Below are 24,723 nucleotides of genomic sequence, written 5' to 3' on the forward strand. Positions count from 1 at the left end.
AAATTCAAAGCATAATTCACCTGGAAAAAAAATGGACACAAGATAGCTTTGTTGGCCCAAAACAGGCCATCTAGTGAGCCATCTGCCATTCCAGAACTGAGATGACTGATACGAGGAAAGTGAAGACAGAACTGAAAATACGAACAGAACTACTGGCTCAACTTACCAACTTCATTTGAGAGGTTATGAAATTATCGTACCTTCCAAATGAAGTTTTTCCACAGTTAATATGGTTTGTGCCATTCTAAGGTCATGGAATACCTGTTACCCTCTCCCTTCACATCTCTGTCATGACCTTAATGCCTGTCCACTTACCACTGTGCTGTCTGGCCAAGCAAGTGGAGAAAGCTCCATGCCACACCACAGTAACTACTCCCAAAAGTCCCTCAGTTTTTAAAGCCTGAAGCGCATCAAACGTTATGGTAAACATAGCCCACATTCATAATAATTATATCAATGAACACAAGGAAACTTCCAAGCAGTAATAGAAATCTATGCATGAATTTTTGAAAGTATTTTTGCACCCAAATGAATTCATCTATTAATTTCTCCATTAACTTTTGCAATTCTTTAGTATCTTATGAACTCAAAAATTTAGCACACATTTTAGTATGAAATACTGTGCTCTCTAAGGTCAATGTGGCTGTAGGAGGCAACTTTAAAATCCATTCCCAAATTCCACACCCAGGTTGCGACTGACACAGAACTTCACAGGGTAAAATTCTTACACAGCTTTACACAGCTGCTTAACACTTTAGAAAACAGAAGCACAAACCTGTGAAGTCTGTCTAGTTGTGGTTCAAAGACAAACATTATTGTGAAACCATATTGCGTCCCCTTATCCCTTGAGCAGGATACTCTCTCTACCCCTTCTCCTGTCCAAGGCATTCTTCACTTGATCTTAGCCAAAAGGCCGAGAAGCGATGTCCAAGGCATTCTTAACCTCTGGCTACCCCTGACCTCTGAGATGTATTCTCTTTGGAAAATCTTCAACCCTCAGATTTCTTCCACAAACCCATCAACACACACTGCTTTCCCTTTGCAAATATCAATTTTTTTTCAGATACAGTGCAAATGAGCTAACTGTCCTCCTACATTAGCAGTTCTTAGTGAGTTTATGTCCCAGCTCAGCATATTTGAATTTTAGAGACATTTCCGGCATGGATCAAATGCTTTGTTCCAGTCACTGGAATTCCTGGTGCTGTGGCTAGCCAGTAGACAAGATAACCTGAGAAATTCTGGTCTCCTGCACAGAAAAAGAGTTCCCTTTGGGATCTCTGAATCTCAGACTCTCAAACACATTTTTGGGAAGTACCTATAGCAATGTTAGCATACAAACAAATGCTCCTACTGGAATACCACAGAACTCACCCTTACCTGGTACCAAGTCAACTCTGGATTTTTCACATCACTTTGGCAGCTGAGACTGGGACAATGGATGTGAGCAGTGCTACCGAGAAGTAGGTTTTGCTTATGTGAGACATGGTTCTGGCAGGATGCATTTATCTGAGGTTCAACCTTCAAGATCATCTTGATACAACAGGTCTTGTCCCAGGGGCTCCTACGAGATTAACAAGTTCCTGTGAACATAGACATTTGGTTTAAATTGTAGGAAATCAGGGAATGTTTTCAGGTGGGAATGAATGTGGCATTTACCTAATCCTGGGCCTACAAACATACAACCCTGAATTATTCATCCACGGGGTTAAAAAGCGAAGTGTGTTCTTGTCCTGAATGATGTGAGGGTGGCTCTCAACAATTTCTCCCAAAGGTTCTCCATCGTGGGGTTGAAGATACCACTGCACATCAGATAGTTCCTTACTGCCATTGCAGGGCAAGCGTTGAGGACCTTGGGTTGGTGAGAGTTGCCTTCTGTGGTGGAAGCGTGGTTTCTGTGCCTCTGATAAATCACAAAATATTACAAACTCCTCTTCTCTGCTTGAAGAATATGCCCAAAGGAGTGTTTTGGTGGCGCAGTCTGAGAATCACAATAAGCAAAGCAACACAGAAACTTGTTAGACGATGCCTTTATAACTACAAACAGTACTGAAGGCCACAAGGGAGCACACTTCACTGTGCCCATACCATAGTAGGAAACAAGCTCATGTTCTGATTCTCTCCCAAAAGACCTCAACATCCTCTACACCAGCTTCGACCTTCTTGAACTACTGTCAGACCATCATCTACTTCCTTCAGTTGTTCCTCTGCACAACACCCTCCCCCAGTTGTGGCAACTGGGCTCCCCTTTAATGTCTGGCATTAACTGAAAGTTGTTCAGTGCAGTCATTCCCTCCCACTCTCTGCTTAGCAGTAGGGAGGAAATGTTGTGTCTCAATATCATGCTGCTGCTTTCTGCGATTATCTGTGACTAAAGAATCTCTCCCCAAGACTCACGGTGCTAATGATACGAAAAGTGAAAACTCCTACCTGAAATATTAAGCCCCTGGATTCTTCCTTCTGCAACAAGCCAGAGAAACATCCAGCCCAAACAGAGCATCGTTGTCCTTTGTTTCTGTCATCACGCCAATGACTTGCTCGGTTGCCCACTCAGACTGCCAGCTTCACGGAGTTTCCCTGATTAACATACTCATTTCTGCAAATTTAAAAAAAAAATAGGAAATGGAGAAATCAGTACTGGTGACCAAAACGTAAGTGACACAGGAAGCTTTCAAAGGGCAGTTCTTACCTCAATGGGCGTTGCATGCTCTTAATTTGTATGGGTATTTTCAATGGTGAAGAACACGCTTTTCCTGCCGACTTTTCTCACACCTCTGCAGAAGGAGGAGTGTGTCAGCCACAGGAACTCCCTGGACCCAAGCACCAAATGTATGCTCTTCTAATGCCATTTTCTCCTCATGGAATACTTTCTTTAATGATCTTGCCTAGTACACACACACACACACACACACACACACGTAAGTGTGCATTCTCTATGGAGATATGCAGATTAAATAGATGTTTTTCCCCATGAGTAATTCAGCAAGAGTTAGGTGTAATTTTCCTGAAAAAATGACCCAACTCTGATGAATATGTCATGTTTCCACAGTTAGGGAAGTTAAAGCTGTAGCTTCTATATATAACACTGGAGAGTACCTTGCAGTACTAGTTTGCTAAGTTAAGTATTAGAGACCAGAGGAAGCCTGCTTCTTTTTCTCTCTGCCACCCTAAGCTTCCACCCTCAGAGCTCCCCAGCCACGATGTTCATCTTCTAGCTCCCTGTTCCATGCTTTTTGTTTGTTCCTGCCACCACCTCTCACTTTCTCAAACTTTTCTCTACAGGTATCTTCATAGTTTCTCAGAAAGGAACATTTTGATGTTGTTATCTTATAAAAGTCTTCACACCTGATCTATCCAGCACACACACACACACACACACACACACACTCACACACACACACTCTCACACACACACAACACCACAACTCTAACATCTTCAGATGTAGGAAGAGGGGCTGAGTTTAATTACTGTAAGTGAACTGTTGATATTAAAGTATTTTCTAACAAAAACATCTGCAGAATCCAACTGGAGAACTCCCAAAGCAGCTGTTGGGAGCTTGGGGGGGCAGCAACCAGGATGGGTCTGCAGTGACAGGGAAGCCAGCAATGGGTCCGTGTGCCTGCGTCTTCCATTAGACAGGGAGCTCCTGAAGGCCAGGGATCCTATTTGAGAAGTCATGTCTCCTGACCTGGGGACACTGCTGATGCTTAAGTAAGCAATCAATTTGTTGGTGAGGATCCCTGGGAAAAGGTTATTTCAGAAGGAAGAAGGAAGCAGAACAAATACACAGCAATCGATTGTCAGAATTTTCTTCCTGAGGACTCTAGGTACGTCACGTAGATTTTGCCACTTTCGATTTTGTCTTTTGTACATGCAAAAGCAGTTTTTTGAGTTAGTTCAATAATAATTCTACCTCACAGCGAAGGTATTTCACTTTTGGGGATTTAAGCAGGGAAGGTTGCTGGTAGGACTATATGATTGGTAAGATTGTCTTAGTTCTACTATACTGCGATCTGAATGCCCAAGCAGGTAGCAAGTCAGTACCACAAAATTTAGTGTAACCATACTGAGTGCGTCTTTCTTTTCACATTCTAGTGAACAAAGGTTAACCAATGAGTGTGAAACTAATCACAGTGTTCAATTCAATGGACAACTTACAATGTGACTGGAGGCCAACATGTAGCTAAACTTTTCCGTTGCTCCCTTATTTTTTTTTAAAGATTTATTTATTTTTATTGGCAAGTCAAATATACAGAGGAGAGGAGAGACAGAGAGAAAGATCACTCTCCAAGTGATCGCAATGGTCAGAACTGAGCTGATCTGAAACCAGGACCCAGGAGCTTCCTCCAGGTCTCCCACATGGGTGTGCAGGGTCCCAAGGCTTCGGGCTGTCCTTGACTGCTTTCCCAGGCCACAAGCAGGGAGCTGGATGGGAGGTGGGACTGCTGGGATTAGTACTGGTGCCCACATGGGATCCTGGTGTGTTCAAGGTGAGGACTTAGGTGCTAGGCCACTGCACTAGGCCCCTTATTTTTGACTCCTCTTATCTAGCCTTTCTGTTCCTTTTAAAAGTTTTCTTTTAAAGGAGCATATCTGGGACTAAAAAATTTAGCTTACCCCTTCTACTCCTTTGCAACAACTCCTTTCTCTCACGTAATGGTTCAAGTGGTGAGCAGCCTGGACCTAACATTGATGGATAACACTGTACATTGCTTGTGAATTCCAGCCCAATCTTTTTTTTTTTTTTTTTTAAATTTTATTTTAAATTCATTAATTACATTGTATTATGTGACACAGTTTCATAGGTACTGGGATTCTCCCCACCCCTCCCCAAAAGCTAGGTACTCTGCCTGGTGCGCTGCCTCCTGCTTATCTCCAACCTCAGGCCCCCTGGGGCTGCTCCCGAGATGCAACTTTGTTTAGGCACAGTGTTTCTCATATTGTCTTGACTATACAAATGAACTGAAAAACAAGTTACAATGCATCTTCACGGGCTTCCCCCAAGGTCTTATTAAATCAGATCTGTCCTTAAGAGAGAACACTAGAATCTTCTTTATAAACCAGCAGCAGATCAGTCTATGTGATCCAGGAGATATCTTTGGGAAGCCTTCCACAGGGACAAGAACAGAGCTTAATCAGGCGAGCTAACAAGGGGTTCCAGGATCTGAACAGTGTCACCAGCCACTGAACAACACAGCAGCAGCTCACTTGGGAGATCCCATCCATGGGGCTTACATCTCATGTGGCTTCCTTGTCAGAATCTACCTTTTAAGACATTCTAATGGACTTTATGCTTGGTGTATGCTTGCAATGAAAGAATCTCAACTGAACTTGAACTGTGGCAATGCAGCAAGGTGGAGGAATGCACCATGGAGGGAGAGGGTTTGGATGGGGGGGAATCCCAGTACCTATAAAACTGTGTCACGTAATACATTGTAATAAAGAAAAAAAGAGACATTCTAATGGCCATTGATGCCTCTTCCTCCACCACCACCACCACCAAAGCCCTTCACTGAATCCTGAGGAATCACCCAAGTGCAGAGTGTATCATCCGTTAAGCACCAGGCAACTTCAGCTCAATCAAGCTGCGAACTGCTCCTGGGAATACAGTGACAATTTGACTGAATAAATCACCTGTTTGCTTGCTGGTCATGCTTTGGAAGATGGGTGCTATGCTTCTTCTTTTATAGAAGGACAGCCAAGGCTTGTGTGCTTAGAACAGGAGGCTCTATTGTTAGGGACAAGCACCTATCTGGTCAGTATGACAAGAGAGATGGGTATGCAGAAGCAGAGCATCTCGGAGCTTCTGGTTTCCTCTTCGCCATGAAGATGAGGCTATCACACGTGGAAATAAGAGCACAAATTATGACTTTCACAATCTATAGGATATCCCCCCCAAACATTTTCAAGATGTGTTTTTAAAAGCTTTTTTTTTTCCTCTTCCATTAGTGATGAAGATTTTTCCCACCAGTTACTAATGACAATGCCTTCAGCTATCCTTGGGGGAGATAATGAGCTGAAATTTTCACTGGCAAAGATTGTTCTGAGAGACAACAATGTCAGAGAAAACAGGTGTCAACAAGGACATCTGAAGGGAGTACTCTCATTTGGAGGCAGACTTAAAATACAAGTATCTGTAGGTTCTATTGGTTTAACACTAACAGCAAGTAATTTGACTAATAGTATTACAAATTTCAGATGGTCCATTGTATTTTTATTCCCCATTTTGTAGGGAAAAAATGTAAAATAAAGTACAAGGCTCCTACTCTCACAGATATTAAAGTCCAGTCAAGCCAAGCATTTGCAACAGGTAAACATCTTTAATTCATCTGCCCTCAAATATCCTGTGAACTCTCCGTGCACTTTAGATAGAGTTGCTTTGTAACAACATTTCTTTTCAAATGAAGAGTCTGCACATATGGATAGGCTGTGCTGCTAATTAGCATATGCGCTAACCAAAATATTTCATAACCAATGATTTTGGTAATAATTCATTTTTTAAATTATACAAGCTCATTTCTCAAATGACGTGGTTAGGAAATCCAGTGTGAAGTAATAAACTGTTTCTTACCTTTATTTCCTGTTCTTAAGATGCAAAGAAGGAGGAAGGAAGTTCAAGTTCTTTTTTTCCAGTGACTGCTGAACTTATATCTGAAGAACGGCATGTGAGAAAAGATTCATTTTCAAAGAGTCCTATTCTGTTTCTTCCTAGCCAGAAAGATCCTAGAGCAGTTATGATCACCACTTCATTCACACAGTTTAGGAGGCATAAATTAAACCTCTAGGGATAAAGAAATCTCATTAATATTGTGAGATACCCAATCATATACAGGGAAAAAATCAAATGACCTACTAGACAAGGAAATGGCTAGTAGATGAAGTATCTGAATTCTTCTCTGACCAACCTTCTTGATTAGCAAAGGCTTGTGGTTGGATTTATTTGAAAGAGTAAGTAAACCTGTTTCCTCTACAGGGATTTCCTGTAAAGAATATTAGCACCCAATTCAGTTTTTGATTGTGGTTATTTTTTTTTTTCTTCTTGTAAAACTAACCTCCAAACTGGCAACCTCTAAAATAAAAGTTGAAGCCCAACTTTTTTTATTTTCTAAAAGATAGTCTTTTTAATGTCCAATATTTTCAATAATATCTTTTCAATGCAACGAAGGAAAGAAAGTCTAAATTCACTGAGGTTGATATGCATCTGCCTTATTTCAATTCCATTTTAATTTTATTTGAAAGGCAGATAGAGAGAACTCTTCCATTTGATAGCTCATTCCCTAGATGACAGCAACAGCCCAATCGAGGTTGGACTGAAGCTGAGGGCTAACTAAGGACTCAGCCCAGTAATCCCTGTGGATGGCACCATCTCAACTGCTTCACCCTTCCAGGCAATACCAGCAAGAACCTGGAACTAGAAGCAAAACTGAAATTCAAAGCAGATGCTTTCATATGAAACTCACGCGACCCAAGTGGAGGTTTATACAAGGCCCCAAATATCAGTCCCATGCCTACTTACTAAGCCAAAGCTTGCAGCTCTCATTAGCTGCTCCTCTCTCCTTTGACACAGAAGACACAATGACTCAATGTTTAAAATATCTGAGATCACACTGGTCTGGAGCATTTATCTAGAAAGCAGCTCTGCTAAGCATAGATAAGATTCTCCCTTGAGATTTAAAAACCCTAACAAAGATAAGATTAATATAACTGAGCCTATCAAAACCTTAGGCCTGCCCATAGATAGAGAGTACTGTAAAATACAAATTAATGCTAAATTTACTTTTTGAATTCCTCTCATAAAGGCAGCATATCCATCGGATTCAACAGAGATATGGCTAGGTTGGAAGAACAAGACTAAACTCAGTGCTGCTCAGGAGTGGTACTCAGAAACTTTTACAACTGGATCCCAGTGAACTGGGATGTGGGCGTTTTCCTTATATGAAGTTTCAGCGATCTTCATACCCGACTTAAAAAAGAGTCTAACCTTATTTAGGCAGATGGCAGTTAAAGTGGGTTTGCCAGATTTTGTCTGGACATAAACATGCTACTTATAACTTCATATGAAAAAGACAACTTACAAAAAGAGACAGAAAATTACCCTAAATGGGAACTTTGAGAAGAGACCATTGACAAAATCACTATACAATAATTAAACACATTATGAAATCTCTATAAGTAACATGGTGAAATGTTACCACATGAATGGGAAGTTGGCCAACAAAACAGAAAAGAAAGCAGAGAAATAGAACTGATGCATTATGAAGATTAAGTAGAAGTTAAAAGGAGCATCCACACTAAGTAGATAAAATAAGGTTTTTAAAAAGTAGTGTTTGAGGCTGGCAATACTGACATGGCAGATAAAGCCATGAGCTGAAGTACCAGCATCCCATATGGGCACCAGTTTGAGTCCAGCTGCTCCACTTTCGATTCAGCTCCCTGATAATGCACCTGTGAAAGCACAGATGCTGGCCAAGCTTCCTGACCTCTGCATCCATGTGGATGCTTCTGCCCTCTGGTTTCAGACTGGCCCAACCATCTGGGACATGAACCAGTAGATGGAAGATCTTTTCATCTTCTCTCTTGCCTGTCTCTCATTATCTCTCTCTTGAAAGTCTGCCTTCAAAATAGCTAGATAAATCTGTAGAAAAAGAAAAGTCGTGCAGTGGTAAGCAGATGGCCACACGAAAAATAATACAATAGATCCATTTCTTGAGCCACACACTGGAAAATTCCAAACCAATAAAAGATTTAAAGAGAAAGTGAGTCCATATAAATACTTTATGCACATTTAAAGAATTACTTGATCTCTACAACCTAACATATGTAAGTACCACAAATAAAATAGGCCAACTGGGAAAAATCACCAACTGGGAAACATACAACTTAAATCATAATCTATTATCTCTAACTCTTGAAGACAACACAAAAGCAGAGATGAAAGAGAGTAACATCTCTCAAAACCGCTGATCAGAAAACAACTTAGTAAAATGTTTGAGGAAAATCTGGCAATTACCCTCTAACCTGGAAATATCTTGCATCCAGAAGTCTATTTCAGAAGTATCGCTAAAAAAAAAAAAAAATAGTGAAAATGTGTATAAATGTATTTAAAACGTATGTAAGATAACCCTTCATTGCATAATTTCTAAGTGGAAAAGCCTGGAAAGATTTGAGACTAGTTAAATTAACTATGGTAAAAGTCACACAATGACGCATTATGCACCTGGATTAAAGAATAAGAAATGACACAATGTGCAATGAGAGAGTAATTCCAGGAGTGTGTTATGGGGATGACAATACAGGGAGAAATGCAATAGATAATATCTACCTTTGCCCATGAGCAGCAAATGGATAGAGACATGTTTCATATTAAAACATAGATGGATATGCCTTTAGGATTTTATGTGTTTTGCTGCAATATCAAAAGATACAGCCTTAAATACTATAATCATGAATGTTGAAATTCTGAAAGAGCAAAATCCCTAAAGCCTAAAATTTCAAAATGCAAAACTCAAAATTATGATTCCAGAAAACAAATTTAGCTTTTTTTTTTTTTTTCAAAAAATAGAGTGGAGAAAATAGCTCTGCTTCTGATCCAGCTCCCTGCTAGTGGATGTGGGAGAGCAGCGTAGACTGACCCGTGTACCCGCATGGAAGGCTGGCTCCTAGCCTCAGCTTGGTCCAACCACATATTATGTAAGAGAATTCGTGAAGGTATTAAGGTTATCCTTTTGCAGCACATTTTTCAAATAATTCATGTATTTATTCATTCCCTATCAAAAATCCTTTTAGACAGTTATTTTTTTTCACTTCCAAATGGAGAACGATAGTTTTGCAGGTGTGTTTTAAAGACTAGGCTGGGTCCTTTTAGCTTTTAGGGGGTATAACCCAATTCCTTTATAATCATATCCAGGATCATAATGGATTTTAGCAGATTCCATGAGCAAGTAACCAGAGACAAATCTCACCAGGCGGACTTTAAGGCATTTGCTTTTTAGCTTCTGTCTGCTGCCACTTCTCCCTCTCTCTCACCTTATGATGGCCACTTGGAGAGTACCTAAGACACCAGCTTGAGGAGGATGGCAGCCCATCTTGGATGGCATTTGAATGACATGTCTGCTTAGAGTAGCTACAGGGCATTATGTTGAATGCATCTAAAGCCTGGCCTCTTCAGAGGTGTTTGGCTTTATGAAGTAAGATGCTAGGTGAGGACCTCAACATACAAAATGAACAAATACAGTGCATTTCTGGACATGGTACTCATAGCGCTTTCAAGTGGTGAGGTGAAGGGGTGCGGTCTGGGTTCAGCTCACACTTTCCACAGTTTTCCATCTCTGAGTTTTTGTGGTTTTGGGGGACCCCAACACACCCAAAACACATGTGAAAATGTCCTGTGGTACTCTATTAACATTTCTGGAAGGCAGGTTTAAAAGATAAGTTTATTTTGGTGCAAGAAACCTGTGCACAGTTTTGAATAGAAGGCATTTTCTACAAACCTCAGTTAACATAGCCACCAATAACTACTGGGCATATACACCAAGTTGTAACAATCCTAAGGGAAAAACAGTACATGGACTGTGTTCTCTCTGTGTTTGTCTCTCATGAGTGTGTGACAGACAGATTTTTGCTTCAGAAGCCTCACACACAAACATAGCTGTTGACCTCAAGGCTCACAGACCAGATGACAATCACTATCAGTGTGGTATGCAGGTGGGACAGGAAGGGCTCTATGCACTGTCCACAGTGTTCACACATGCCATTTCCTTTAGCCCTGTGGCTTGGCCATGCTTTAAAGATCATCCATCATGTGGACCCTCACCTCTTAAAACAGCTTCTACTCAGTAAACTGGCTTCTGACTATGGATTCCTCCCACGGAGCAGTATTTCTGGGTGGTAACAAGTTATTTCTCTGTAGGGTTTGAAGTGACAAATCTCACCAACTTGCTCTGAGTCCTGGCAAACCCACCCATCCTAATATTGAGGATCAACACGGCTGCATACCTGTACCTGTTGGAAGCACATGTTCCCTGGATCTCCACAGATGCTATAGGGACATGCTCCAGCCAGGCGCATACTTTTATCCTCCACAGAACTTGAATGCTTATTTTACTCTCTACTTGGACTGGAATGCCTTAGAAGGAATCCTAAAGATCTCTCTCTCTTTTATGCCTCCTCTGAGCCACACCTCGGTAGCCTGTTTGCTCTGCAAGACCTGCCCTGTGTTTACTCAGTGTAAGCTGCTCCCCAACCCCAAAAAAACATTTCGAACTTCTAACATACTCCCTGCCAGCTTCACTTCCCAATAGCCACATTCTGAAGAGACAGCTGTCCCAGACTGATAATGTAATTGCCTATGCTTCTATGCTCAAGTCCTTGGACTTACCATGTCTTATGTTCCTGGGTTTGAAATATGTGATGGAATATGTGGGTCATAACATCTCCTCTGCTTTGAGATTTATCTCTAGAAAGTTCACCTAGGACATGAGAGATGCAGGGTATCTCTTCATATGTTATATTTATGTGTTTTCACTCTCTAAAATGAACTCCATAGTTTGCGCATTTGAAGTCATGAAAAAGATGTCCTTGCACATTATTGTTAATTCTATTCACATTGGAACACCGTAGAATATTCTGTTTATGTCTCACAGCACTATACCAACTGGTTAACCTTTTCCAGTACTCATTCCTCCAATCTCCAGTCTCTGGTAACCAATTTTTCTATTCACAATCTCTATGAAAGCAACCATTTTAGATTCCATTTGTGAGTGAAGTCATAACACCTTTGTATTTATCTGACTTAAGGTAATGACCTATTGGTTCATTCGTGTTGTTGCAAATAACATGATTTGATGGTTTTTGTGGCCACATTTTCTCTATCTAGACACTGATGGACACTTAGGCTGATTCTGAATCTCAGCTATTGTGAATGGTGCTGCAATAAACACAAGAGTGCAAATGTCTTCTCATTGTGTTAAATTCAGTTCCTTAGAGTATATACCCAGCAGTGGGATTGTTTGGTTCTATGGTATTCTAGTTCTAGTTTCTTGACGAACTCCGGTACTGTTTTCCATAATAACTGTGCTACTTTGTTTCCACCAAGAGTGTGTAAGACTTGCTGTTTTTCTGTATCTTTATACAATATATATTTTTTCCTTTTAATAGTAACAATTCTAACCTAGGTAATATATCTCACCTGAGTTTTGATTGAGATCTTTTCATTAATGTATGTGCTGTAGAGCAAATTTTCAGATAGAAATTGTTCACTGCGTTTTTTGGGGGGGAAATGTAGGAATCCCAAGGCAAGTGAAAAAATGTCAAGATACAGTTAAGAAGACAGAAGATCAAATGTTCATTAATTGATCTCAATGTATTTTAAAACCTAAAGAAACAAATGTAATGCATACATTTAACCTATTTGATATGAAATACACTTAATATACTATAAAAGCAAGCATAATAAAGAGAAACGCAAAATCTCAGATAGATAATGATTATAGCAATAAAATGTCTGTGGGTTGTCTATTTTCATATATAAAATGTAAATTGCTAAATTTTACCTTTTCTAGCCAGCCAAACTTTAAGTTCTACAAAATTAAATAACTTTCTTACACTGAAAGTCTTATTTATTATTATTGTTATTATTATAATTAGTATTTTTCAAAGTATATGTGTAGGCTAATGTGGGTGATGGACAGAGCCGGAATGCACACTGGCAAGCACACACAAGAGTCAGGTCTGGGATCACCTCACATGGGGTTTGTTTGGAGATCCCCCCAACTGAATCACTAGACTCAACCATGGGGAGAATTGCAGGATCTGTGGCCTGACCATGAAGTGCATGTATCAGAACTTGGCCTCCTCAGTGGTTAAGATGGAGCAGTGAATGGCATGCCCAAATGCGCTTGGGGAGTATGGCTGTCCATTAGGGCCTGCAGAGGACATATGCTACCACATATGGAAGGAAGGAGGGCAGAACAAATTGGTCAACTACCCCAGCCAAGCATTGACAGCAAATATCTGGGTGAATAGAGACCGGCAGGTGGGCTATGTCAGGCAATGGGCCTTGGAAGCATTTCCTCATCCTTGGATCCACAAGAACCACAGCATTTCAGAACTATAGAGACTACTTAAGCAGAACCCTCAGAGCATGCTCCACATCAGGGATTCTGTGATAACACAGGGTGGTCATTCCCTATCCCCTGATATTGGGGTGGTTGTGGGGCTTAGTGTGGCTTCTCCCCTTATCTCTCGTCTCTCCCAAGATACAGGAGGAAGAAAAAGAAAATGTGGAAACAGGGTCTCACTCACTTTCCCCTAATCCTCGACCCTTCCCACCCTGATCAACCATGTAAACAGCATTAAAAATTTTAATTATGTACCAAAAATTATTTTTGTTTACTTTTATTGGAAAGTCAGGTCTACAGAGAGGAGGAGATACAGATAGAAAGATCTTCTGTCCACTGGTTCACTCCCCAAGTGGCCACAACGACTAGATCTGAGCTGAGCCAATTCAAATCCCGGAGGCAGGAGCTTGTTCAGGGTCTGCCATGTGGCTACAGGCTCTTAAGGCTTTGAATCATTCCCCCACTGCTTTCCCAGGCCACAAGCAGGGAGCTGGAATGGAAGTAGAAGAGCCAGGACACAAACTGATGCCCGTATCGCATCCCAATTTTTGCAGGCAAAAATTTAGCCACTAGACCATTGCCCTGTCAATCTCATTTTTCTTTGATTTCCAACAGTATCTATTACATCTGTTTTAAAGTCATTGTTAAAAAGTTTAAAAGCTTTTCTGGAACATTCATACTTGTGCATATGTTTTCAAACCAGCCTCTCGTGCTGATGGTTTTGCACATATACAAACGCCTTGTTTCTCTTTCAGGCTGAAATTAATCACTCTTTGATTTCATGGACAACCTTTGCTTCTGAGACCATTAGAGAGGCTTAAAATGCTGTGGCCCTTTAGAGAAAGGACATGCCCAGAAATGTAAAAGTTTGCAGAAACACAGAATTAAAAGACACATTTATTTGGGTGAGAAAATGTGCAATCCATGTACAGTTTTGAATAATACATATTTCCTGTGAACTTTTGGAAGACCCCTAGGTGCATGGGAATGCAAAACTATCTTATACCAAAATATCCATATTGTTTGATTCCACTTGCTGCAAACATTCTGAGAGACTCTCATCTATCTTCTCCTGTTGGATGTTACAGATATCCAGTGGATTAATATCCTGGTAGATCCACAGCTTCTCCTGAATGTTCCTCTACACAGGCGAATGTCCTTACGGCTGTTTTCGACACCAGGCAGACTCCTTCCTTTCTGCTTCCATTAGTTCAGTGCTGAACAACTGATCTATGTGACATTTAACAGCAATAATAATAACAGTACTAGTACTACACTCCTTCTGGATTGTTAAGTCTCTAGGAAGAACTGTACTGTAAGCACCTTGGTTGTGTGTATTCATCTAGCACCCTTGAGAGGTAATTGTATCATCTTACAGCCGAGATACACACCGAGGCACAAAGAAGCTAGATACAGATCCATAGATCCCCCCAAAAATGAGCAAACTCTGGATTAGAGTTCTGGATGGGCTGTTCCATCCACCTTCTCAGCCACCACAGAAAATAAGATCTAATGCCCATCCTGAATATAAACATTTAGATCTAGTAAACAAATATTTCTTAGATGATTAATGGTAAAAAGCTAAAATATATATCTCTTATGAAGCATGAAGCGGTAGTTAAATTAGGATTGGGAACTTTGGGCATGTGGGCCATAAAAAGGCTACTAAGCCATTTGCTCTGGCCCTGTGAAGGCAACTGTAGGTAGACTCTTAATTCAATTAATCTGTAATAGGCTGATTTTAACTTGACCATTTTATGGCCTATGGATGTTATAAATATACAAACAGCCCCTGACAGAAAAGGATTCACAATCCTGGTAAGTGAGTCTAAATAATAAACAAGCCAGCCTGATGCAGAACTTTACCACAATTCCAGGAACTACAGTGCCCAGTGACTGTGGGAAGCATGAATGGACCCAAGGCCCAGGCCCTGCCTGCTTTGCCCTCCTGCCCAACACTTTTAATTGGCATAGAGCCCTGCAGGTGTAGCTCTGTCCACCCCATACCCTGCAGACTTCAAGACGTTTGGGTTCTTGCTATGGAATAAAGGCAGCATTGCAGTTACTGTACCCTCTTCAGGTTCAAGGAAATGCTTCTCCATGCATGTAACATCCTTTACTTCCAAACTATCTTTAGCGTTGAAAACTCTTGAAGAGGTGAGCTCTTCATAAGGTATACATTATTTTGCATCACTCACAGCTTCACGTTTGTATTATATACAGGATCAACTATGAACAACAGCACCCTAACGTGGAAGTGAAAGAAAGAACAATCTTTCGCTTGAATTTTAGAGTCCTCGGGGAAGACCGTGACCAAAGATTACCACTTACAGTCCAATCTCTGACAACTTAACAACAAGTGTCCTCTTCAAAATGTTTATATTTCCACAAAGTTAAATATTTTGGACAATGGTCTTTGTTATAAATAGGCTGACACACTCAATTCCCCATGTAGCTTTTCTGTGGTTGAAAAAATAGGCAAGATTTCCGATTCACCTTCAGCTGGCTTGAATGCTTTTGCAGGCATTAAATAAAGAAGATTTTTCCAGAACCTTGAGTTATAAGAAAGGGATTTCTCAGCCTTCCACTTCAGAACTCTGTGAGATTTCAAAAGCTTCAGTGATTGAGGCAAGAATGTGAAGTCACTAATTGGTGTAAATTCAATGAGAATTATCTTAATTTTCCTTTCCACCAAAGCTTCATGGAGTCCACTTTCAAGTTCATATCTGACTGCATCAGACATATACCTTTTACTTAAGACGATGATTATTCTTCGGCTTTTTTGAATCAACGAGTGGATTTCATCAACAACAGCTGAAAAATCCAAGATGTGTCATATTAGTTTAAGAGAATTGAAAGGCAAGCCATGAGAAAGAAATCACTATGTAAAATATCCTATTTCATATTATTTAACTCTAACCTACACTGCTAAGTTTCTCTTCAAGATAACTTATTTAGTCTCAATTTTATATGCCTTTTAAGGATAACTTTCCATATAACAGTAATTATGATCTTAGCATCTACTATGTTATATGCTCTCTTAAATACTTTTTAACCGACTTAATCGTCATGATGACCCTGTGAGCACCCCTATTAGGCAGACAAGGAAGGAAGGTCAAGCACAGAATGGCTAAAGAACTTGCCCAGGCTTGCACAACTAGTAACCAACAACACCAGAACCCAAACCCAAATGGATTATGCTGTCTTAACCAATATAAAACCCTGCACTCCATTTGCATAGAAAATCACATTCAAATCAGGACATAGAGAATAACACAGGTAAAATTAAGCCAGACATTACTGCCAAATTTTTTCCTTCAAAATGCCAGATATAGGGCCCGGAGGCGTGGCCTAGCAGCTAAAGTCCTCGCCTTGAACGCTCTGGGATCCCATATGGGCATCGGTTCTAATCCCAGCAGCTCCACTTCCCAACCAGCTCCCTGCTTGTGGCCTGGGAAAGCAGTCAAGGACGGCCCAAAGCATTGGGACCCTGCACCCGCGTGGGAGACCTGGAAGAGCTCCTGGGTCTTGGCTTTGGATCGGCTCAGCACCGGCTGTTGCGGTCACTTGGGGAGTGAACCATTGGATGGAAGATCTTCCTCTCTGTCTCTCCTCCTCTCTGTATATCTGACTTTGTAATGAAGATAAAAATAAATCTTTAAAAAAATGCCAGATATAAAATAGTTTAACCTTGAAGGCCACACTCTCTTTGCCACAACGGCTCAACTTCGCTGCTGTTGCTGAAGAGCAGCCAATGCCTATCGCTGTGTTGCAGCCAATATGATGGCTCCCCAGCCCCTATTCTAGACCCTTCACAGGTGTAGCTACCAGCCAACATAACTACGATCAAACAGACTCTTAATGCTATGTAGTAACTACAAAGAGATCTATTTTCAAAACTAGTTCTACAAAATAAGGGGAAAACACTTAACATGATATAGAGTCAAAGGGAAAAGCTTTCTAAATAACAATATAGGAGGCAAAAGAACTACTTGTTATTTATTGCTTCAGAAATTGACATAGGAATGAAATTTAGTAAATATAAATGATCAAATGGTGTAATAATGAAGACATTTGTATTTTTCATTAATATCAGTGTCCAAAATTTAGCTTAAATCAAGATTTCAATGTTTCCCTGGAAGATATCAGAGAAAACATTAAAACATGATTATATTTTATTAAATTTGATTACACCTGTACTTTGTTTCAATATGTGTATCATGGGTATTCATATACATTTGTAAGTATTAATAGAAACTACTGAATTACATAGGTACAGTTTGGAAGGAATTGTTAATTTTCTTCTTTTTCTTTTTTGGAAGATTTTATTTATTTTTTTATTGGAAAGGCAGATATACAGAGAGGAGGAGAGACAGAGAGGAACATATTCCATCCAATGGTTCACTCCCCAAGCGGCCACAGCAGCTGGAGCTGAGCCAATCCGAAGCCTGGAGCCAGGAGCTCGTCCAGGTCTCCCATGCAGGTGCAAAGTCCCAAGGCTTTGAGCCATCCTTGACTGCTTTCCCAGGCCACAAGCAGGGAGCTGGTTGGGAAGCGGGGTCGCTGGGTTTAGAACCAATGCCCATATGGGATCCCAGCGCATACAAGGCGAGGACGTTAACCACTACGCTATCGCGCTGGACTCTCTTCTTTTTCTTTGAAATTATTTATTTGAAAGGCCTAATTGGGGTGGAGGAGTCAGCCAGGAGAGAGAGAACCAGATCTTTCATCTACCAGTTCTATCTCAAAATGACCACAACAGCCAGAAATAGACCAAGCTGAAGCCAGGCATCTCTAATTCTGTTCAACTTTCACATGTGCGTGTCAGAGGTTCAAGAACTTGAGCCTTCTGCTGCTGCTTTCAAGGAGCATTAGTGGGGAGTTGGGTTGGAAGTGCAATGTCCTGGACTTGAACTAGCATTCTGTATAGGAAGTGGGTAGCAGCTCAATTATGTCACAACATCAGCCCCCGATTCTCCCACTTTCGACTTAACTTTCTGACCTATATTAACACATTAAAGAACAAATATTTTCCAGTAGGAATTATCCTGTATTTTTAGTATGAACAGCAGATAGTATGTCTACAATGCTACTCTGCTTACTGTGGTCATTTCACACCACTGCAGCTGGTCCTGGAATAGAAATAGCTTCTCCTTTCCCCAAAGCTTCAGTGAACCCTGAAGCAGAATTAATAGAGTCCAAGAAGAGAGATTATTCCAAGCACACTTTTAAGTGTGTCTTCTTACTACTGATTTTGCTTGACTTACCTGTTTGCTGTTTCAAGGACCTTGTCCATTTGTATGTTTTGAAGAATAAGGGAGAGACATTTGTATGGACAACCAATTCCTCAGCTTAAAGAAAAATACCTCCCCTAGTGCCCCATCTAGCATTCCCTTTCTTACCTCCTCCAGGCATGACATCCCTTTCGAATATGCATAACTTATACCCAAAATGTTTCTCCAACACCCTGGGCAAAACCTCCACAGCAAACATATGTTCTTCTCCATCCTCGGGTCGACTTTCTTTTAGGTAAGATACAAAAGCATCATACGTTTTCCCATCTAGGAGATAAGGTTGATTCTTTCATTTGGTATGTAAATAAATGTTCAAGCAGCAATATCAGTGAATGCTCTAGTAAGTGAGCATACATTATTTAAAAAGAAAAGGCAGGAACAGTACGGTCAAGCCCAGGGTGCTAACCAAACAACCAACTTTAGCCAAACGTCTTTTTAATCATGTACTTGAAAAGATGTTAAGACTCACAGTTTAGCCTTGCAGACGAAAGTACATACAAGGAATCGAGCAGGTAGCCATATAATTTAAAGAAAATTCGAGCTGAAGAAGTACACGTGTGTCCCCACTTCAGGGGTGGGAAGCAAACCCTACCTTGTTTCACTCGGTTCTGCCACATCATTACTACCCTGAAAAAGAACCTCCTGACAAGTGAAGGTAGAAACAAAACTAGAGAATCGAGATGATCAATACTTCCATGCTATTGGATCGAGATGATCAATACTTCCATGCTATTGGAACCCCTGCTGTGATACTCTTAAATCTCATAGGATATTACTATTATTATTTTTATAAGGAGATTTTTGCTGATCACCACTCCTTCAATTTAATTCCAAATAATTTAGCATAATCCAAATGGCTATTGGAACACACTCAGGAGGAAATACGTTACAAAAATAAAGATCATTTTCCTGGGTAATTAAAAAGACACAATTCTATCTCCTCTAGTTCCACTGAAAATATCTGAGGAGAAAAAGCAGTAAGCACAACAACCTGAGAGAAGGAGCATCACACTGACAGATGAAAGCGCAAAACACAAGCAAAAGTAAGAAAACAAGCAAACAAAATAATTCAGCTGGAGGATGACGAGTTACACAATGCTTTCTCAAACAAGCAAGTTTTTGTCAGGTTCTGAATAATAGAAGTGATACTATGAACAACTGGGTTCTACAGGAGAGCAAGGACATGTTTAGGCAGCGTTGTCTCTTTATCCTGTGGTGACTGGTCAGATGGCAAAGAGGTTAGATTTTTGCCTGAGTACATGATTGGGCTTGACAGATTTGCAACTGTGTTGAAGGCTAGACGGATCCTGTAGTAATATCAAGTGTCGTGAAACCGTTCAAAATCTATTCCCTCTGTGCTTGCCATGTCGGTTATAACCAAATGCCAATCTCAACCTGCTCAATAGCATACAGGCTCCCAAGAACACACTTTAGGATAAGGCTTCCTCAGTTGCACCTACAGCCTCTGGCTGAGTAACTCAGGTCAGAAGCTAATGATTCAGTGTAGCAACAACACTTCTGAATTGTTTGCAAGACAGAGGACATTCTGTTAAAAAAAAAATGGGCGATGGCTTATGAAATAATGAGATTCAACAAAAAGTAAAACCAAGTATTGATTCAATCTGTAAATAGTTTCCCTGGATAAAGCTGTTACATTTCTGTGAAAAATAGCTATTTACCAGGTAAGTAAAAGGTAATGCTTCAATCTGTTTTGCCATTGTGACTGTGTTGCAAACAGACACCAAAATATATGATAAATAGATAAACTTTTTAGAAAGATGTATTTTCTTATAGTTAACATAGAGGTGATTGCAACAAATGGATAAAACAATTCAAACACAGTTTATATATGAAATAGCCTTGCTGTTATGCACGAAAATTGATTTTTCAACAACGAGTTACTTTCTATAATTTTTTTTGTTTGCTTGTTTGTTTTGGGTTTTGTTTTTTTTTATTTTGTGGGTTTTTTGTTGTTGTTGTTGTTTTGTTTTTTTAGATTTACTTGTTTAAAAGGTAGATTTACAGAGAAACAAGATGACAAAGAAGAGAAATTTTCTGTTGGTTCACTCTCCAGCTGCCTACAACAATCAGGACTAGGCTAGGCTGAAGCCAGAAACTCCATCTGAATCCCTCCTGTGGGTGGCAGGGAGCCAAGCACCTGGACCACCATCTGCCTTATTGCAGATCTGGAAGCTAGATGGGTAATGAATCAGCCACTACAAGTAGCACTCCTGCAACAATGTAGGAATCCCAAGAGACAATTTAACCCAGGGCACCAGTTATCTGATCATTTTTAAAATTTCTAATTTTTAAAATTTCTAAAACTTCTAATCACAAGTTATTTTAAAACCAGATAATCCAAGATTTAGTGGCTTTGATAATTGACAAAACAACATTTCCCAGATATGGAATTTGAAATCAAGTGATAATTATTTTTCTGGTTATGTATAAGTAATATCATTGTATTTGGGACGACAAAAAGTCAGACCAATGCTGCCACTATGTATGGTGACTGCAGAACACTTTTAATTCAATTGACTTAAATTAATTAAATTCAATATTTTACATTTTTGTTATTTCATTTCCAATCTTTTGCAAAGCAAAACTGAACACAGTCTTGGAAATTACAGCAATGTCAAATTGCTGTTGAAGTGTTCAGTTTTGTATTTATAGCATCTCTCCTGCCCTTTTTAGGGTCCTGCGTCTGTTCATGCGTCACACTTTTGACAGAAATCATTTAGAGCGTGCCTTTCAATGTCTGCATACTGCCCTACTGAGAACTGGGAAATTGAGCTGCAAAAATCATCTGTAACTCTGAAAGAAAAGGAGTAGTCAGTGTCCATTTTGAGATAAATGCTGGTCAGGCCCAGCATAGCGGCTCAATAGCTAAACCCTCACTCTGCAAGCACCAGGACCACAGAAGTATGCCAGTTCATGTCCCAGATGCTCCACCTCCCATCCAGCTCCCTGGGAAAGCAGTTAAAGATGGTCCAAAGCCTTGTGGCCCTGCACCCATGTGGAAGACCCCGAAGAAGATCCTGGCTCAGCTCCACCCATTGAGGCTAGTTATGGAGTGAACCAGCAGATGAAAGATCTTTTTCTCTACCTCTCCTGTTTCTCCACAAATCTGATCTGCCTTTCCAATGAAAATAAATAATTTTTTTTAAAAAAAGATAAATTCTGGTATTTAAAAATATATAAATTCTGGGATTTTTCAGAAAAAAAATTTAGTTAGATATCCCAGTCTGTATAGCATTGCTCTCCATTGAAGCTTCATACAAGCATACACTCAGAGCTGAATTTGTTAGATTTGTTAGATTTGTTAATTTTATATTATTGGATTAAAGTTGTTCATGACAATAAAAGCAAATCTGCAAAAAAATCAGAGTTTCTAATTTACAATTTTTTTACAACTAGATGATAAAACAGCCTTTGTAAGTAGATAGGATCCCAAATCCAGAAACCACCCGAGATACATTTGAGTATAATTCTTAAAAGTCTTTCACATAGCAAGGCACTAGGAGTGAGACTGTAAGACAAGTACAACCTGGGAACATTTGTACTTCATATCTTAGATAATATATTCACCCTCCCTCCCTAAAATATCAATAGACCCTAGAATGACTAAGCAACAAAAAACTTTTAAAATCATAAATCCAGTGCAATAAAGGGGAATGGCATAAAGGAGTATATTTCAAAAAGAAATTCAAGCAAATCTTAAGGAAGCAAAAAGTTTCCCCTGTCCTTACACAAAAAGTAAAAGAGGAGTGAAATTAAAACTACAACTTTCGCTTATTGGTCTGGCAAGTATCCAAAAGTTGGTAGGGAAAGATACACTAATGAAATTTACCCTCATCCTTTGAAGGCAGTAGGTAGTGAGGAGGGAAAATGAACAGCATCTACTGAGCTAATGGCTGCATGTACTCCTGATATTTCTAGAAATTCTACTTTGGAGATACATGACACACACATATGCTACACACATACATGAAACAATTAATGTATAACAACTATAAACCATAGCATTTCTACAATAACAAGATACTGGAAATAAACAAAGCACCCATGGAAAAGACAAAAGAAACAGTGGCCCTTTCACACAAATGAAAAGTTAAACCCTAGAAAAATGAGGAAGATCTTTATAAGGCACCTAAAATACAGTAAAGTTGAAAGTCGTGTGCATAAAAAGCCAAGATTTAAAAAAAAAAACTTTAAAAAATGATGAGTGCCTAGGATTCTGATTTATTTTGGGCAGAAGATGAGCTATCAACAACTAGTACAATGGGAATCCCAGATGTGAGACAAGGCTAGGAAGGTGGCCTCCTACTCCACAATTTCCTAGACATTTGAGCTTTGTACCAGGAGATGCTTGTTCTGCTACCCGCCACCACATATACACATGAATATACACACACACACACTGAGCCCAGAAAAACAAAAGCAAGAGCAAAGGATCAGATTTGTTTATTCAGTAATTGTCTCGAAACTTGAGGACGTCTGATCATGTTCAAATTTAGGGAAACTGAGGCATTTAGTCAGCAGGATATTCTAAGAGGGCAGGGTCTAGGTCATTTAACTTCCGGCTTAGGGTTCTTCCAGATACTCCAAAATAGTGAGCCACCATCAATTCAACACAATTTGGATGGACTTTATTGATTGTATGCATTATATATACACACTTAGTATATATAATACTAAGATTTTGTACACACAAGGACAATCACATAGACAGTCACTGGGCTCAACTATCCCATAGGCATGTGGGAGGATAAGACAAACATGAAACAGGTAGGCAATAACTTTCAACATCAACATAGGTAAACTCAGGCAGAGGTTGCATAAGCAATGTTCACAATGGATGCGACACATGAAGCTATTCTTGCATTGAAAATCTTCCCTTCAGCTTAGGTCAGCAGCTTTTGTGTGATCAAACTTAGAGGAAAATTAAGGATTTCCAAGTGTGTTTCTTAACAAGAGCATAAAATAAGAAGTCCTAGCATTTCGGTAACCATTACCTGTTAACGTTTCATCTCTTCCCATGAAACGTCTATAAAACAAAACTAAGTCCACTCTATAAATGATTCCCAAGATCACAAGGCACATGACTACCACAGAGAGTAAAACAGCTATGATCATCCCCCCAGTGAAGACATGGCCTGGGAGATCAGTTCCGTGTGCTAGAAAAGAGAAAAAAACAGGTAGTTAATCAGACAAATGGTCCTAGTGGCTTCCGGCATGGTGCAATGGTTGTCATGGTTGTCAGTGACGCTCCTTCACACTAATCCTGCTGTGATTCCAACTACTTCCCCCTTTTGACAAATCTATTCCACTTTCCTACCTTTATTTTAGAGTAATGACTTTTCCATCCAAATTTTAAAAGGATAAACTTGTGCCCAGAGACACTCTAAGCCCCACGTTAAAAACACTGCACTGTGTTCCATCAGCGCCTGCAAGAAACCAAGTTTCTCAGGGAGGCAAGATAGCAGGATGAAGTACACAGTGTTGAAAGCTCTCAGTTCCAGCTATTGGGCTGAGCATATTGGATTTGAGAGGAGCACTGGACTGGAACCGTCTGGGTTTGCAGGCAGTTACCTTGTTTATTTTGTATTAAGGAAAAAAAAATCAGGGATATTTCTACCCTCTGGTACTCTTCATCTGTAAAATGGGGACCTTAGAGTCCCTGCTTCACTGAAACAGTTACTGTTTGGGAGAACAACAGAAGAGATTCTCCAGTATAAGGCAACTTTCATGCAAAATACAAAATCATTAGACATCTAGATAATCATGTATATAAATATATTCATCTAGGGAAACTAGCGTACTGTAACGAGAAGATACAATGCAGTATGCATCTCTACTCCTGATAAAAGATGGATTCCCAATGAAACTGTTAAATATATCTTGATAATAGGATGCTGAACTTTCTGCCACTGTCTATGCCTACAATGTCAAGATACATGTAGATAGATGATTTGTGACATTTGATGAATAACTATACTCTTGTAATAATATGAGGAAAAGCAACAGTGGGGTGGGAATGATGGGGAGCAGGGAAGGGGAAATCCCTGAGCCAAAAGGAGAAAAGAAATCAATTAATTCATAGGAACCCACAGCAGGGACATTCAAACTTTCCACAATTGCTTGAAAACAAAACTTGCATACTTTTTTCCAACAAAATGTATCTCTGGGTGTCTGTGTCTGCTTCATTGGTCGCCGTGCAATTGTATGAGAAATTTAGATTGTTTTCATTGACATTCTTAATTCTCAATATTTTTGAAGCAAACCATTTGCCTTCTGGAGTCCTGGAAGAGAT

At 39.9% G+C, this 24,723-nt stretch overlaps 2 protein-coding genes across 4 annotated transcripts in view; both read right to left on the minus strand.

Annotated features, from left to right (window-relative positions):
* IL18RAP (interleukin 18 receptor accessory protein) overlaps positions 1-6,812 on the minus strand; it is a 28,465-nt gene extending 21,653 nt beyond the window's left edge. The window contains exons 1-4 of one of the 3 annotated variants that reach the window (XM_058667464.1): positions 6,570-6,812; positions 2,428-2,593; positions 1,657-1,978; positions 1,378-1,561 (exon numbers count right to left, since the gene is read on the minus strand). In XM_058667464.1, the coding sequence (XP_058523447.1) occupies positions 1,378-1,561; positions 1,657-1,978; positions 2,428-2,497 (576 nt within the window). In that variant the 5' untranslated portion in view covers positions 2,498-2,593; positions 6,570-6,812. Of the gene's footprint in view, positions 1-1,377; positions 1,581-1,656; positions 1,979-2,427; positions 2,594-6,569 lie in introns of those variants that run through there. The other 2 variants (XM_058667466.1, XM_058667465.1) reach the window with 2 other exon arrangements.
* A 7,087-nt stretch (positions 6,813-13,899) lies between these two features.
* Positions 13,900-24,723, minus strand: part of IL18R1 (interleukin 18 receptor 1) — a 36,481-nt gene continuing 25,657 nt past the window's right edge. Inside the window, exons 8-11 of the mRNA XM_058667467.1 lie at positions 24,573-24,712; positions 23,426-23,587; positions 18,519-18,677; positions 13,900-15,930 (exon numbers count right to left, since the gene is read on the minus strand). Of these exons, the coding sequence (XP_058523450.1) occupies positions 15,536-15,930; positions 18,519-18,677; positions 23,426-23,587; positions 24,573-24,712 (856 nt within the window). The 3' untranslated portion in view covers positions 13,900-15,535. The remainder of the gene's footprint in view (positions 15,931-18,518; positions 18,678-23,425; positions 23,588-24,572; positions 24,713-24,723) is intronic.

The sequence above is a fragment of the Ochotona princeps genome, chromosome 8, assembly GCF_030435755.1.
Source record: "Ochotona princeps isolate mOchPri1 chromosome 8, mOchPri1.hap1, whole genome shotgun sequence".
Classification (NCBI taxonomy): domain Eukaryota; kingdom Metazoa; phylum Chordata; class Mammalia; order Lagomorpha; family Ochotonidae; genus Ochotona; species Ochotona princeps.